At 41.1% G+C, this 15,874-nt stretch overlaps 1 protein-coding gene across 4 annotated transcripts in view; it reads right to left on the reverse strand.

Moving 5' to 3' along the window:
- LOC148650233 (cAMP-dependent protein kinase catalytic subunit alpha) overlaps positions 1–15,874 on the reverse strand; it is an 88,131-nt gene that overhangs the window by 32,232 nt on the left and 40,025 nt on the right. For all 4 annotated transcript variants that reach the window (XM_088603814.1, XM_088603813.1, XM_088603812.1 and 1 more), the window contains exon 2: positions 655–716. In XM_088603814.1, the coding sequence (XP_088459940.1) occupies positions 655–716 (62 nt within the window). The remainder of the gene's footprint in view (positions 1–654; positions 717–15,874) is intronic.

Below are 15,874 nucleotides of genomic sequence, written 5' to 3' on the forward strand. Positions count from 1 at the left end.
AACAATTTTTAATATTCACATTCAGATACAATATTCATGAAAAAAAACATTAAACTGTTTTGTCTTCTGTTGTTAAAGGGAAACTGCAACGCTATTTTTATATTTCAGGTTCAGAAAGAATCAGCACTGATGAGTGCATTTCAAACTACAATTAAAAATAAAATGTACACAGTAACTTGTAAAACATCCAATTCACATCACAAAATAGACTAAATTTCCAAGTATGCACAGTGCCATATTCTGAGTTTCAGTATGTGGCAACAAAGCTTCCGGTGACATGAAGCAGCCTTATTATATTTTAAACAAGCAGGCTTGTGAGTACATGTCTTTTAATTCAATAGAAATATTGCTCTCGAAATTGACACAGTTTTGCTGACAAATTAATTTCTGCTGTGAAATGTCTGCTGCACAACTTGTACTTATTTGTGCATAGATCACATTATGTTAGTCATTACAGTGACTAGTGATCAAGAAGGGCAGCACCACATCACAATTTTTGGGAACTCTTGCTCAGGGGATTGTGATTTCGGGGTTTGTTTGTTTTTTCTACACCGTCAATGAATTTATTTTCTTACCGATATTTAATAACAGAGCCGACAAATTGAGATGAAAGTTCCCCTTTATGCTACTGACAATGACACCAGCATTACTTACCTGTGCTGGGTTCTCCCATTTCCTAAGGAAGTCTTCTTTGGCTTTTGCGAGAAACTCCTTTACTGTAATAAAAAAAGAAGATACATGCAAAAATGTAAAAATGGTTTAATTAAATCTTAATTAAAAGAGGACTGTCAAAATGACCTACCTACTCTTCAACACTAGAGAAGGACTTAATGAATCATTCGATTGAATGAATCATCCAGGTGGATGCTGCGCATTGGTGGTGGTGGAGGGGAGTCCCCATCACCTGTTAAGCACTTTGAGTGGAGTGTCCAGAAAAGCACTATATAAGTGTAAGCTATTATTATTATTAGATTACAGTCTATGCAGGTTAAAATCAGATTGTTAATTAATGTAGTGTATCCAACTACCAGATCATTGTCCAAAAGAAAAGAAATTTGCAAAAAAATAGACTTCAAGATGTTTAATCACTTGGCAGGTGCCATTTCATGTAGACAATTGCAGTGTATTCATTTTCTTCACAGGTAATGGGCTTTTGGTTGTAGTAGTCCAATTCTGTTTGTATTATAGAATTGAAATAAAATACTGTATAATCAGAGTGAAATATCTATCTGGTATAACAGTCAGCTACGATGTCCAGAGGAAGTGTTTTAAGATAGTGAGGCAGCCACCTGAGCAGAGATTTCAAACTGCTCACATTAAGAGTATGTTGACACTAGCTGTATCTCTTGATTCATGTTCTGCACAAACAACAAACTAATGGAACAAGTAATAGGTTTACTCTATGCTGAAAACAGAAGAAAGGAAACACAACGTTTCGGCGCCACAGCATGAATTTAACCTATTACTTGTTCCTTTGCAGCCTACGCATGCTAATGCAGCTACCCACCTGAACATTAACTAATGCCTTCAAATAGATGTTTTAGAGTCCATCAATGTAGACTTAACAAAATGAGGGATTCTTTTATTCCATAGTCAAATTACGCAATCATTAAATGAGTTCACAATAAATGAGTAATGGTTTATGGGCAAGTGCGATCAGTGGATTATGTGCAAAATTAAAGGGGTAATGTCTAATTATATGGGTTAAGTGTAATTGTGGGAGGAGTAAATTTACAGGTTTCTAGCGCAGGTTCTTGTAAGAGTGGTGAGAAATAAATATGTACAGATAGATGTTATGCAACAACATTTACGGGTACGGTTTGTAATTTGCCAGTTTTTGTGCATGTAAACATAGCTTCTTTTGATGCTAGACAAATTTCTGTGAAATCAGACCCCTTTAGAGGCTACTTCAAACAAAGACTAAGGTGTTTATATGCTGAAGCATTATTTTCTAGAAAAATGTGGAGAAACAAAATAAATCAACACAAGAAAGATCTCATTTAGGATACCGCATACAATTATGGTCACAAAAAGTGAAAAGAGTATGCTGTACTGGAATCAAGATAGACAAGATCATCCATATAGATTTCTTGGCTTAAAGGAATCCTCAAAAAGTCTTGAACAAAGAAGACTACAAAGAGAAGCTGATTCAAGAATTCAAGATCCTCAAAAACACAGACAAAGCCAACCCAATGGACTTCTTCACAATCAACAGTGAAGCACAACCTGAAAGAACTGCATTTAAAATGCAAATATTGGGAGTCTAAAACAAGCTACCCACCTCTGTTATCATCTATAAAGAAATGACTGGGTGAAATGATAGCTGGAAAACTCAGGCTTCTTGTTTGTACACTTCCTTATGTTCTATACTTTCTATGCTGCCAATAGGGACACTGGAATTACAGCTTTGTCTGCAGGAACTGGCTCTGCATGCTTGCAGTTATTTGGTTCTTTAAATGGGAACTAAAATATTAAATCACGGCCATTTTTGGACCTCAGACAAGGACATCAGAACAAAACATTACAAATCAACACAGTAAACATAATTTAATCCTTCTGTTCAACATGTCACACTCTACACTCAAAAGATCAGCACAGTATTCTGGTGTTCTGCAGACGTCTCTGCAGTCATCTCAAAAAGCACTTTACGAATACAGTCTGTGTGCTCCTGTGGTATTGACAACACCAAGACAGAATTGGAAAAATCATCAAAAGTAGATAAAACAGTACAGTGGAGAAAACCTAATGCAGGGCCCAGTTTCACTGCAGTGCAGAAGAGAAAAGGAAATTAAAATACAATGCATTTAACTGTTTTTCTATAATTACACAACAGCAACAGTTAAAATTCCTAAACGTCTCTCGGTGTGAATGCTTAATGAGTTTTTTCTTTTTTAAAACTTTGTCTTAAGCTTGTAATCCACTAATTAACCTCTTCTCTCCATCTTTGAAACAAATCACTCAACAAGAGGGACAAGGGAATCAGGAGATTTTAACTGATTAAACTGCAAAAATAAAATGTATAAACTATCTGGGACATTTTGTGTTCAGAAAGGTTTTACATGGGTTGATTTCATTTTTAACAAGAAAACAGAACTGAAATATTTACAATACGTAATCCCTAAATTGGTTTAAGATGGAATCCTTAATGTTTGTTCACAAATTCAAAAGCCTAGGACATTTTTAAACAGCCTTTGAAAGTTTCTGCAGTAATCACACGAAGCACAACCAACACTGAAACTCACGACAGAAGTTTCAGAGATGAGAAAGATTGCCATGCAATAGTTCCAATTTCAGGTTGCCTACGGCTCTTTAGCTTTTAGCCTTGTTAGAAAAAGACAAGATTGCTGTCTGCAGCTAATGCTAATAAAAAAGAACAAAAAAACAGTGCCTGTCAGATACCGTTTACTTTATAGTGGCTCGATGGTGAGCATGCTGAAATCCCCTGCTCGTAGTCCTTGTTCAGTGGAGGCAATGAGCCCAAATGATCAATGAATGGCAATGGCAAAATCGGAGGGTATGACAAGACGCATATCTGGCAATTCCAGAGTGAAAAGGAAAGAAAAAAATGGGGGAAGGACAATCGCCCCAACTGAGCTCTTTGCTAATTGAATCCTTAATTGAACTAGTAAGTTACAAATGTTACAAATGATCAGGAGCTGAAAACAATTAAATAAATCAAATTAATCCTGTTATTTGGGCAAATAAGGGTTTAATATTGTTCCTGAGACCTCAACTGCAGTTACAATCAGCAGGTGTGGGGCACACAGGTCCAGGCCTAGGAACCCCTAAGACAATATTTGTCAGTATACAAAAAGTAAAGGTTATTAATAAAGCATTTAAGGCCAAATTTGGGGTATAATTATAAACATATATTCTACTTTTCAGTCATTTTTACATATATACTCCAGCATTTTTAAATATTACTCTAAAGTTAATGGAAAAATAAAAAGGATTATTAAATAATGTGCTTTTTCAGGTTCTGTTAACGAAACGTTTTAAAAGCAAAACTGTATTCATTCACAAGTGACCTTGTGAATTTATCCAAAATCATTCTGGCCAGGACCAGGATGCAAAACACAAATATTAAATAGTATCAGGTCAGAACAGAGGTGGTATTTCACTTAATGTTGTTGAATGGAGCCACTAATTCTACCCACCTATCCTAGAAATAGACTAATGAGCTTGATGGTATCCATAAATTCTACATATATAATGGAAATTTGCATAATAGAAATTTGCATACTCCCTTTCTCACTTCATTTTCTTTTCTTTAAAATCCTGATAAATTTGTAAATCTTATAGATTTTCATTTAGTTAATTAGGAACAAGTAATAGGTTTATTCCATTCTGAAAAGAAGAAAATACAACGTTTCGGCTGTGGAGCCGCCACACCTGACACACCTGAAGAAGGCTCCACGGCCGAAATGTTGTGTTCTCTTTCTTCTCTTTTCAGCATGGAATAAACCTATTACTTGTTCCTTTGCAGCCTGACGCAGCTAACCACCTGAACTATTTAATTAGTTATACTACAAACCACCAACCTTTGCCAAAAAGCCATTTAGCAATAACCACACAGGTATCTTGTTAAATTAAACAGTTCAGCAAGTGGAGAGTGCAAGTCTTTGAGAAAGTCTGCTAATGATATATTTTCAGATTCAGTTTCCAGGGCGAATAACTGAAAAGGAATAGGTACGACGTCACAGGGTATGATGTAATTCACTCCTAATTACTCTTACATTGGATAAACAGTTACACCAAAAGGAAGCTGGGAAAATACACTCATAAAAGAGCTTCCCTCTTCCACTTACATCACTGATAAAACATTCTATTAACTATGTTAAAAACAGTTCAGGTAAACAACAAAGACCAATTTATCTTTATTGGCTAGAAAAGTTTCCTACTCTGGGGAATATCCCAAAAAGTCCAATGTTTCCTCATTACCCAAGGCGTTAGCACTCTGTCAATTCCCTCTGTGTCAAGAACTGATGCTTCAACAAACGGCATGACAGAGCACCTTTTGAAAGAGTATCTCTTTAAACGTGACAGATAACAATCCCAGCCCTGTGCAGCTGCAAATTAAGATAGCGAGTACACTAGATGATACCAGCAATTGGTTATCTGGATACAATGCCAGCTGTGCAGAGCTGCCTTTATTTCTTCAAAGCCATGGGACGTATCGTGTTGAACATAAGGCTAGAAAACGGAACTGGAGCAGCTTCCAGCTTCAATGTGTTCCACTGTGTCTGCTGGTTTAAAATAAAGGCCATCTTGGCTATGAGACCAGTAAACTCACTGGTTAAGGTCCATTTACATGTGATTATCTCTGTCTACAAACGGCAGAATATTTCCAGCACATACATATTATATATTATTCTACCAACCCCAAAGCCTTTAATGTTCTGAATGGAATTGATTATTTTGAAATTTTATACCTACTGTATCTAATAAGGGGTGGTCAACTTCTTGTGACTCAGCCAGAGATTTTCATTGGTCACGTTGGGAGCTCTGCAGTGCCTGACAGGAGAGTTGATGCTGACAGTACTCTCAGTGGTGTCACAATGCAAAATCTGAGCTGTCTGGAACGCTCCATGTGCCTTCGCTAGGACAGACGCCCTGCACTGGAGGCACTCAAGCATTCATATCCTGCTGCTTGGCAATTCTCATTCAGTCACATAATGACAAGGCCCTTTTTACAAAAGACACGAGCACCACATTCCAAAGACTCTGCATCTAGATGCTCTTGTAGGCCTACATTTAGATAAAGAACATATCTAGATTGTGGTCAATAGAAGCAATCAAGTCCAGGCTTGTCCCTGTATAGACTTGGCTCCTGAGCATTTATCAAGTCTATATCTCACAGTTACTGCATGTCCTCCTTACCCTACAGGAAGCAGCATTATTCTATGCAGTTTTGTATATTATAATACTGATTTATAAGAGTATGTTTTGTGAATCAAAAATCTTAATAATCTTAAAAATGTTAATGACTTAATAAGGAAGACTGCTTTCTGCTGGCTTCACAGCAGTGAATAAAAAACAATTCTACAACTCTCGATAAACCCAGAGTTTGTGGCAGATAAATACTGCATACACATGTTTTTAATATATTGTAAACTTAGAGTGTACAACTGCTAGAATTAATAAGGCAAATCCTAATACAACCCAGTCTTAAAGACACAGATGCACAGATAAGTTACCCTAGAAAGGCTTTAAAATCATCAACATGGACTAAGTCTCTGTATTAAAAAGAGGAAATTAAACATAGAAGGAGACTAATAACTAGAGGGTATAACTTAACACTGCTTTCACTTGAGCCAGAGGGATTGCTCTTTAGAATAGAAAGCATGCACAGTTGTGTGGCATGAAAGCAACTACTCAAGATAAGGCTAATTGGTACTACATAAAGTTTTATTAACAAAAAAATTCAAATCAGTGCAAAGACAAAGCTGTAAGCCAAAGTGGATTTTTAATAACAGAAATAGTGTTCCTTTGCTCCAGTCCTTCTTAGTACATGTACAGATGAATTCTAAACAATCTGTAATTCACTGACTAGTGCAGATCCTTATCTTTATCTATCTGAAGTACTATACCTACTGAAGAAAGATGTGAAGACGGGGGTTTAGACTTCCAAGTCACAAGCTGGGGTTTATGGCAGGAAAGGGGGTTAACTGATAAGGATTGCAGATGCCAGCTAGGAACCCCCCTGGGTGTAATGTTAAACTGACCATTTGCCCAGAACATCGTAAACTGGCCAAATACCATGAACCCCCCTCTTTACCATCAGACCGAGTGACGTCAGAAACGGAGAAGAAAACTGTATATAACCCAAAAGTTTGTAACAGTACGTTGAACAATACTTCGGTTTTGTTGTTTCTTGCGGGAAACAAGACTTCGGCTTTATTGTTCCTTGCATGCAATAAACTCATCTGTTTTACTTCATCTCGGGATCAAGAACCTTATTTCTTCTGTTACAACAAATTTGGCGTAGTCGGCAGGATGCTCCAGAAGGCGCAGAACTTCCCATCGGCAGGAGAGACGGTCAGCGCGCACATAACTAAGAGGTAAGGACTCCTCTTTTATTTAAAAGTCCCGACTCTCTCTGACCGATTGGGAAATCTCTGCTCCCTGCGAGAATCGCCCGAGATGACGGAGTAAACGTGAGTTTCTGAATTCCTCTGGCCCGGGGAAGGCACCGGTGTATGTAATGGGTTGTTTGCTGTAAGCCCAGAATTTGGTCTGGCAGGGGTTCCGCGGTATTGTGTACAGGCGTTCGAAGCTGGTGTATGCCTTAATTGCGCGTGGAGTTTTGAACGGGTTTTGGACCCTTACCGTGAAGTTCAGGACTGGTGTGGGTCTTAATTGCACCCGGAGTTCTGAAGGTCAGAACTGGTTTGGGTCTTAATTGCACCCGGAGTTCTGAGGCTCAGAATCGGTGTGGGCCTTAATTGCGCCCGGGGTTCTAGAGCAAGTGGTGCATTAAATGCACGTAGTTCAGGACTGGTGTGGGTCTTAATTGCACCCGGAGTTCTGAAGGTCAGAACTGGTGTGGGTCTTAATTGCACCCGGAGTTCTGTGGCTCGGGATCGGTGTGGGCCTTAATTGCGCCCGGGGTTCTGGAGCTGAGTGGTGCATTAAATGCACGTATAATCCAGGATTGGTGTGGGCTTTAATTACGCCCGGGGTCCTGAGATTAGCTACGCCTTGATCGTGCACAGATTGGAGTGGCGTGGTTTCTGGCGTGGCATGGTTTTTTTTTGTTTTAAAGGAAGCAGGAGTGGAGGAGATATATGTATGTATGTTTTTGGTGTTTTCCTTGTTTGTGAAATACATATACACACGCGCGACACTGGCATGGGCGCACCTCATAGTGGGGAGCGGGGCATTAAGTGGCAGGATTTGGGGGACGTTGAGACCCGAGAATCGCCCTGATTGAGCTCAGTGCGTAAGTCCACCCCGGGGCAAAAGCAGCGATGCTGGCGTTCTGGGGATGGTGAATTACTGATCAAGAAAGGGGGTTTTCGAGGTCTCGTTTCTTACCTGTGAACAGTGCGGTGTAAGTCCTCTCTTAAGTCTCGGAGAGGCATTTAGATCTGGAGGTAACAGATGCCCTTAGCTGAATGAGTGCAGGAATGCACAGGTTTTTCCAAGTGAAAACATCCCCCTACTGAATGAGCTGTTACCTCACACACGACAAAAGTATATCTTAAAGAGACCGAACATGTGCGCTAACTGATGGTTTGAGAAAGTGGTGGAAGGGTCCGTTTAAATATCGGAAAAGTGTAAGTTGACGGAAAAGAAGGAGAAAAATATGGAAAAAGCTGAGTTTGTCAGAGGGAATTTGGGGCGAAGACGCCTGTAAAGAAAGCATATATGAGTATTGATTGGCAAAAGCACAAGCATGTAGCTCCCACCCTGGTGCACGGCCGGCACCAGTGGTGGCAGATACATGAGAAAAAAAAAAGAAATTGGGATGTGACTTAAAAGTGTGTTTACGGGGAAAATAAAAACCCGGAAGAAAATATACTTTACTCGCTACGAAAGAGTATAGGAAAAAAAAAGCTAGAAGAGGCAGTACAGGAGAATGAGAAACTAAAGAAGGAATTAACTCCTGGTCACGCTGCACTGGTTAATGTGCTGCAGCCGGCGACTAAGTTATGTCCTGCTCTCCCACAGGGGAACAAACAGGCAGGAAGCGAAAATAATTGGGATCAATTCCCTCAGTGGCCATATGGAGAAGGGGGGTCTGATTGGGATAACACTTGGTATGAGTGTGATAAAGACGGATCAGGGTCTCCCCTGTTAGAGGGAGGGCGCCCGCAGATCTGTACTCTCACTCGAAGTGGGAAAGGACTTGATGTAGCAGGGGCTGGCGCCGTTGATGACAGCGCCACTCTAACACTGTCTCGCACCCCGTCAAGGGGGTCTGCAATCGCACCTACCTTCCCTGATTTCCCCCATACGATCAAATCCAAAACCGTAAGATATTGACCGGTGGGCTGAAGTACCGCACCCGAAATTAGAAATGCAGCGAACCTGGAGTGCGCTTCAGGAATTAAAAGGATTCATGTAGAAGTAAAACAAGAATACAGCACATTGTATTACGAAGAGAAAAATATATTCTCGATGTGTATGTGTGTTTTATGAATTTGTGTGCCGGCATGTATGTGTGTAACTGTGAGTTTTGGTCTACTAAATGACGGTGTGAGTGTGTTTAGCCAGCGGGACTGGCTAGAGACGTAACTACAGAGACTTGACGAAAATCAACTTAAGGAGATTGGAAAATATAAGAGCGTCTGAAATGTATAAGTACAGTACAGGTGGACGTAAAAGTAGTTAAACAGTTTTTGTATTATTATAAATTATTATAAATTATAATTTATACAATTAGTTGCAATAGTGGAAACAATTTGGTTTTATTCGAATGTCTCGAAACCAGACATGCTGAAACGACTGTAGGTTTAGAATCGAGACTGGGGAGAATAACGTCTTGTGAGAAAATCTGTTTACCTAACGATTAGATCCTGTAAATCCCTTGTAGCCTCCCTAAGTCTGTCCCAGTCCAGTGGATAAAAATGTACTGTTAATGGAGTGTTGGTTTCTCTGTTAGGGGATACTGGAGCACTACTGTCCTGCTTGTTTCACTCCTCTGTTCAACAGTGTACTATAGAGCAATGTATATGGGAAGATGACAGGAGGCCACAGGAGTATTGGGACAGCAAGTTTTACTTGCTGAGTACCAGATTTTAATGGGTGGTTTTATCCCAGATCTATTGGGTTGGACTATGCAGAACAGGGTATCACGTGGCTTCAACTGGCTGTGATCACTCAGTATGTTGATGGTATTCTGAGTGCTTCCCCTGACAAGGAAACCCACAAGTCTGAGTTGCTTCAGCTTTAGAGTGTCTAATAGAAGCAGTTATGATAAGGCCCTTTTGTGTCTAGCATTGTGAAATTTTAACAGGGCCTGGGTGCAATGTTTTTTTACAGGGTGAGCACAACTCTTAACAGATCTGCTTAAGGGGGGAGTGCAGTACAAGGACAAGATTGCCTTGGTTCCCGCAGCAAAAGCCACCTGTAATAATTTGAAACAAGTTCTCTTACAGGTGCTGAGACTGGGGTTTCCTCAGATGGATCAACCATTCCTTTGTATTATTGCAAGTTGCTGACAGAGGCCACCCAAGGAGCCCGCGAGCAGGTCCTGGAGGCGTTGGGACCACCACCTGAAGGAGGGCACAACCTCATCCCAGGAGAGTGGGGGTGGATCAGGAAATTTCCTTCACAGGTTCTCCAGCCCAGGTGGGACGGACCCTACCAGATCCTGTTGACAACCGAGTCTGCGGTTCGAGTGGAAGGAAAAGATCGCTGGATCCACGCACCACACTGCCGACGAGCCTCATCCCCATTTACAGACTCAGAATGAAATCATTTCTGTTTATAACAATAATTGTTGCTGTAGGACTATGTTCCGCAGGAATTAATGATCATCTCTCCCACAAAGGAGAACATGGAATTAATTCCTTTTTAGGCCTCTCCTATCGGACAGCTAAGAAAACCAACCAAAGTGCCTGCTGGGTGTGTGCCGCATTACCCAAATATGTACAGGGAGGACTTCCTATGGGAGCCATTCCTTGGCCATTGGAGCCATTGGCCATTGGCCATTGGAGCCATTGGCCATTGGCCATTGGCCATTGGAGCCATTGGCCATGGGAGCCATTCCTTGGCGTCGCGAGGAAGTCATAGGCATGATCATTTGGAGGGATAATTTAGGAGATTTTAATATGACAAACTATGGGGGGTTGCCATAACACAACTTTAACCTGCACAACATTACAATATCTACAGGAGCGAGGCTTAGAGCCCACGAGTTTCACAGGCTCTTACGCTCCTAAATATAACAGAAGCCATACACCACCATACCTGACTCTCAATAAGGAACGTGAGGGAAACATATGTTTTCAGCACACTAATTGGTCTGCACTTGGTTGGATGGAGTCGTTGCAACCTTACCATCGCTGCAAATATATCCACCTCTACCTTCCAAATTCCAGGATGGGATCGGCACACCCCACAATTCGGTATAAGTTTCTTATTTTCAGAGGCATGGGGAGCGCCAAACGGAACATCTTTTATTTGTGGAAAACGAGCCTACCCATGGTTGCCAGCCCAGTGGTCTGGCTCATGTTATTTAGGATATGTGGTTCCTCATATCCGTGTTCAAATCCACAGCCCCTTCGCACCTAACCACAGACCACAAAGAAAATTGGCTGATTGGGAATATTATTTAGGTATAATATTTCCACAAGCCGGCATGAACTTTCTGAGTCGAGAGTTAATTCAAATGGCCTCGACTTTAGAAGAATTAGCAAATCCTACCTCATCTAGTCTGAAGGCTGTTAATGATGAGATGGTAGCCCTCAGAACAGTGGCCATGCAGAACCGACTAGCGTTAGATTATGTACTGGCGGCCCAAGGAGGAACTTGTGCAGTAATTGGCACTGAATGCTGCACATATATTCCTGATAATTCTGAGCACATCTCAGATCTGGCCCAACACATTTACAATGAGGGACAGAAATATCAGGACTATTATACTGAAAATTGGGGAATTGGGTCTTGGGTAAAGTCTGTGTTTGGGGCCTGGGGTGGAACCTTTTTATAGTGTTTATCTGTAGGAGTAGTATTGTTTATATGTATAATTGTAATCATCACGTGCACAAAAACATGTATCACATCTTGCCATAACCGTGGAACGTACAATGTCATGGCAATACATACCTGTTCGCCAAGAAAGGAAAGATCTGCCCTGACATTGTATGTATAAAAATAGGCTACACTGACGTATGCCATATTTTATAAGGGGGGAATGAAGAAAGATGTGAAGACGGGGGTTTGAATTTAATCTTTTCTGTAGGGGGTTTAGACTTCCAAGTCACAAGCTGGGGTTTATGGCAGGAAAGGGGGTTAACTGATAAGGATTGCAGATGCCAGCTAGGAACCCCCCTGGGTGTAATGTTAAACTGACCATTTGCCCAGAACATCGTAAACTGGCCAAATACCATGAACCCCCCTCTTTACCATCAGACCGAGTGACGTCAGAAACGGAGAAGAAAACTGTATATAACCCAAAAGTTTGTAACAGTACGTTGAACAATACTTCGGTTTTGTTGTTTCTTGCGGGAAACAAGACTTCGGCTTTATTGTTCCTTGCATGCAATAAACTCATGTTTTACTTCATCTCGGGATCAAGAACCTTATTTCTTCTGTTACAACACTACTAAAGAATGAAATCAGTCTCCTGCTTTCTAGAGGGAAACAGGAAGCCTTGAAAATTGTCCTGACAGGTACGGTAGCTAGCTCTTCATATTTATCACAACCCAATTTTAACTGGCTCTTGCATTAACAGAAACACTACAGTGAAGATCTTACTTCTCAACTAGTGCACTATGACACCTAACCACAAATAAATAGCACTTTTCAATTAAAATGTACAGTTCTTGTGGCTCATTTGAATGTAGGTTGAACTCGGTGTTTACAGGTTCGAGCCTGGGGCATGGCTCAAGCTGACTGCGAACAGGATGTCCTATAATGCAATGCACATATAGCTTAGTGCTGTGAATAGCTGTGCGTAGGGTAGGATGAGTTGGCTAGGTGTTCTGGGCTCTTGCATGCATGCAGTGCTGTCAGGTAGAGATATGCCTCTCCTCTGAACCTCAGGCAAAGGGCTGAGCTACGTGTGCTGGGGTAAAAGACATGTGGCTTGAAAGTAGGCAGGTTGGCTTCCCTGATTCTCCCGCGTGATGAATCACGGGGTTCATAGCTGCAAGCCAAACCATAAAAAACACACAATCAGCTGTTCCAATACTGTGGGGGTGTACCAAAAAGAATTGTAGATTCTAAAAAAATATAGAAAAAGGAAAATGAATAATTAATCTATACCCTACAGACAACTGACTGTCGTTTAAGGGAAAACGGGGAAAAATGCAAGCTTGTGGATTTCTAAAGCAGGTAAGCCCCACACTATTGGTGTAGAACTTTGTTCACCGTTGGCAAAAGAGCTGACACGTATTATGTGTGGAGAAAAGGCTGCTAAACAGCTCGACCTGCTGCCCCTTTAAGTCACTTGCAGAATTATTGATATGTCAGATGATGTCAAAAGTACGCTGATAGAGTGCGTTAAGATGAGATGATCCTTTTCACTGCAATTAGATTTTCCAGTTGAGGGCACACCAGAGTGGATCAGGAACCCCTTTACTGTTGATGTTGCAGGAATACCCAAGGATCTGACCTGTACTGACCAAGAGACGTTGCTCGTGTTATCATCTGATGCGACTTTGATGTCAGAATTGAAACTACAGTCACTGTTGGATTTCTGGATCCAAAGACAGAGTGAATACCCAGCCTTCTCAGTAAAGGCTGTGGTTTTTGATGGCTTTTGCTACTACCTACCTTTGTGAGAATGTCTTGATTGCAGTGAGAATAGAGAAGCCCAAGTACCGCAACAAAACAGATGCTGAGCCAGATCTGCGTTTGAAGCTCACTGCTCTCGTCCCTGACATTGCAAGACTTTGCTCGACTAAATAGGCTCATCCCTCTCACTGAAAGTGCTCAGTGCTATTTTTATTATATATGTGTGTGTGTGCGCTCTCATGTTGGTCATAGAGATTTTCTGTAGTTTCTATGAGAAGATGACTTGTAGGTGATACTTGGATGCTTTGGTTTGATCAAGGGTTGTTCCTTGGTCCAAAAAGTTTGAGAACCACTGCATTAATCCATTTATATTTACACACTGGGTGGCATGTGCAGTTGCAACATTTTAAATTACTTGCTTCATCAGCACATTCTGTACAAGAGCCTGGGGCTTAGGAAACCAAAAACCTTCACAATAGGATTCTTACAGCCATCACTGTATTTTGAGAATGTAAAATTCACTTGCCAGATAGCCTGCTTGAAAACTGATCAAGAAAATAGCTATGCCAGGTACTTTCTCCTAATCAAAACCCCTCACACAAAATAACTGGAGAGGAACATCCATGAGCACCTCTGAACTCTATACTGACCCAGAGTGGCCCACTGTCATGGCAGGCACACCATGCTGTTCCACTGCCTAGGAGATTTTTTACAGGCCTGAATTTCAAACACAGGGATCTCTGAAGTAAGAGGAACTTAGAAAGTTTAAGTTCAAGCTCAAGTTTATTGTCATTACACTCATATACATGGTATATGGTATAACGAAATGCTATTTAGCTAGCTCTCGGACATAAGTAGTACAAAGAGAAAAAACAACAACAACAACAACAACAACAACAACAACAACAACACAATTGTGTAGCAAAAGAAAGACAGAGACAACAGGCAGTGTGCAAAAAACAACAAAAAGGTAACAGGTTATGTGCAAAAATATGCATCAACAGAATAAAATAAAGGGATAGAAATTATGGGGAGTGAGCTTTTGACATGTATGGTAGAGGTAGATTTTCAATGTGTGTTTGGGTTTTTGGTAAGAAGAAAGGAAGAAGGGCACTGTGAGGTTCAGATCATAGGTGAGAGGTGAGGTGAGAGTGAGAGTGAGAGTGAGAGAGGCTGGGAATTTAACAGTTTGATAGTGCGGGGGTAAAAACTGTCTCTGAGTCTGGTAGTACGGGCCCGAATGCTCCGGTACCATTTTCCAGATGGTAGTAGATCATAAAGTCTGTAGCTGGGGTGTATGGGGTCTTTGATTATGCTTAGAGCTTTCCTCAAGCACCGTCTGTCATAAATGTCCTGGATAGATAGGAGGGTAACCCCAGTGATGGACTGGGCAGTTTTCACCACCCGCTGTAGGGCTTTGCGGTCAGCAGCACTGCAGTTGCCATACCACACTGTGATGCGGCCTGTCAGTGTGCTTTCTGTAGTGCATCTGTAAAAGTTAGTGAGGATCTGGGACATATCTTAGGCTTCTTCAACCATCTTAGGAAGTACAGGTGCTGTTGCGCTTTCTTGATCAGACAGGTGGTGTTGAGAGACCATGTGAGGTCCTCGGTGATATGGACACCAAGGAATTTAAAGCTACTGACCCTTTCCACTTCAGAAAGTGTCGGTAAACTACTCTGGGGGGGAAACTCCAAGGTTTCGTTCAAACCTTTGGTGCTTTGCATCATATACTAATTTAATTGCCCACAAAATCATATTAGACAGACACCAACTCAAGTTGTGTGTTTTCTCGTTTGAAGCATTTACAATGTGTGCAGTCTCCTCAGAGAACACAACTGAAATGATCCAATTCCCATTTCTAGTCTGGTTACAGCTCTGATTTTACAAAACCATTAGTGTACCAATGGCACAGTTTGGCACATGTTTCAGGAATAAAAACGACAAACACTCCACCACTAAAATATGTAGGAGAAATAATATTTCTAAGATCATTTCCAAGATGGCAGTTTATGCAGAAGAGAGTTACTGAGAATAACACAAGTAACCTTCTGATTTATGTCAAGTACTATTGTCTTTGATGTTTGAAATAAAAGACTTTTTAATAATTGGGATACACAGTCATATTCAAAGAGCTACAGTGAAGTCATAAACAAGAAAGCATTGGGCTAATTTGCTAAGCTTTAATATTCAGGGTCATGGAGGAGCCAGAGCCTATCCTGGCAAGCAACTGGTGCAAGGCAGAATACACCCTGGACAGGACGTCAATCCATCACAGGCACAGACACACATACTCACACCTAAGTGAGCTTTCCCAGAATCCAAGCAAACTACCAATATGTTTTAGGACTATGGGGGAAACTGAAGCACCCAGAGGAAACCCATGCGAACACGGGAAGAACATACAAAACAACACAGGCAGCAAACCCATCTAATAACTGTAGCTGCTAACTGTGCCTCAGTGCTG

Source organism: Lepisosteus platostomus, chromosome 13 (genome assembly GCF_059453375.1).
Source record: "Lepisosteus platostomus isolate fLepPlt1 chromosome 13, fLepPlt1.hap1, whole genome shotgun sequence".
Classification (NCBI taxonomy): domain Eukaryota; kingdom Metazoa; phylum Chordata; class Actinopteri; order Semionotiformes; family Lepisosteidae; genus Lepisosteus; species Lepisosteus platostomus.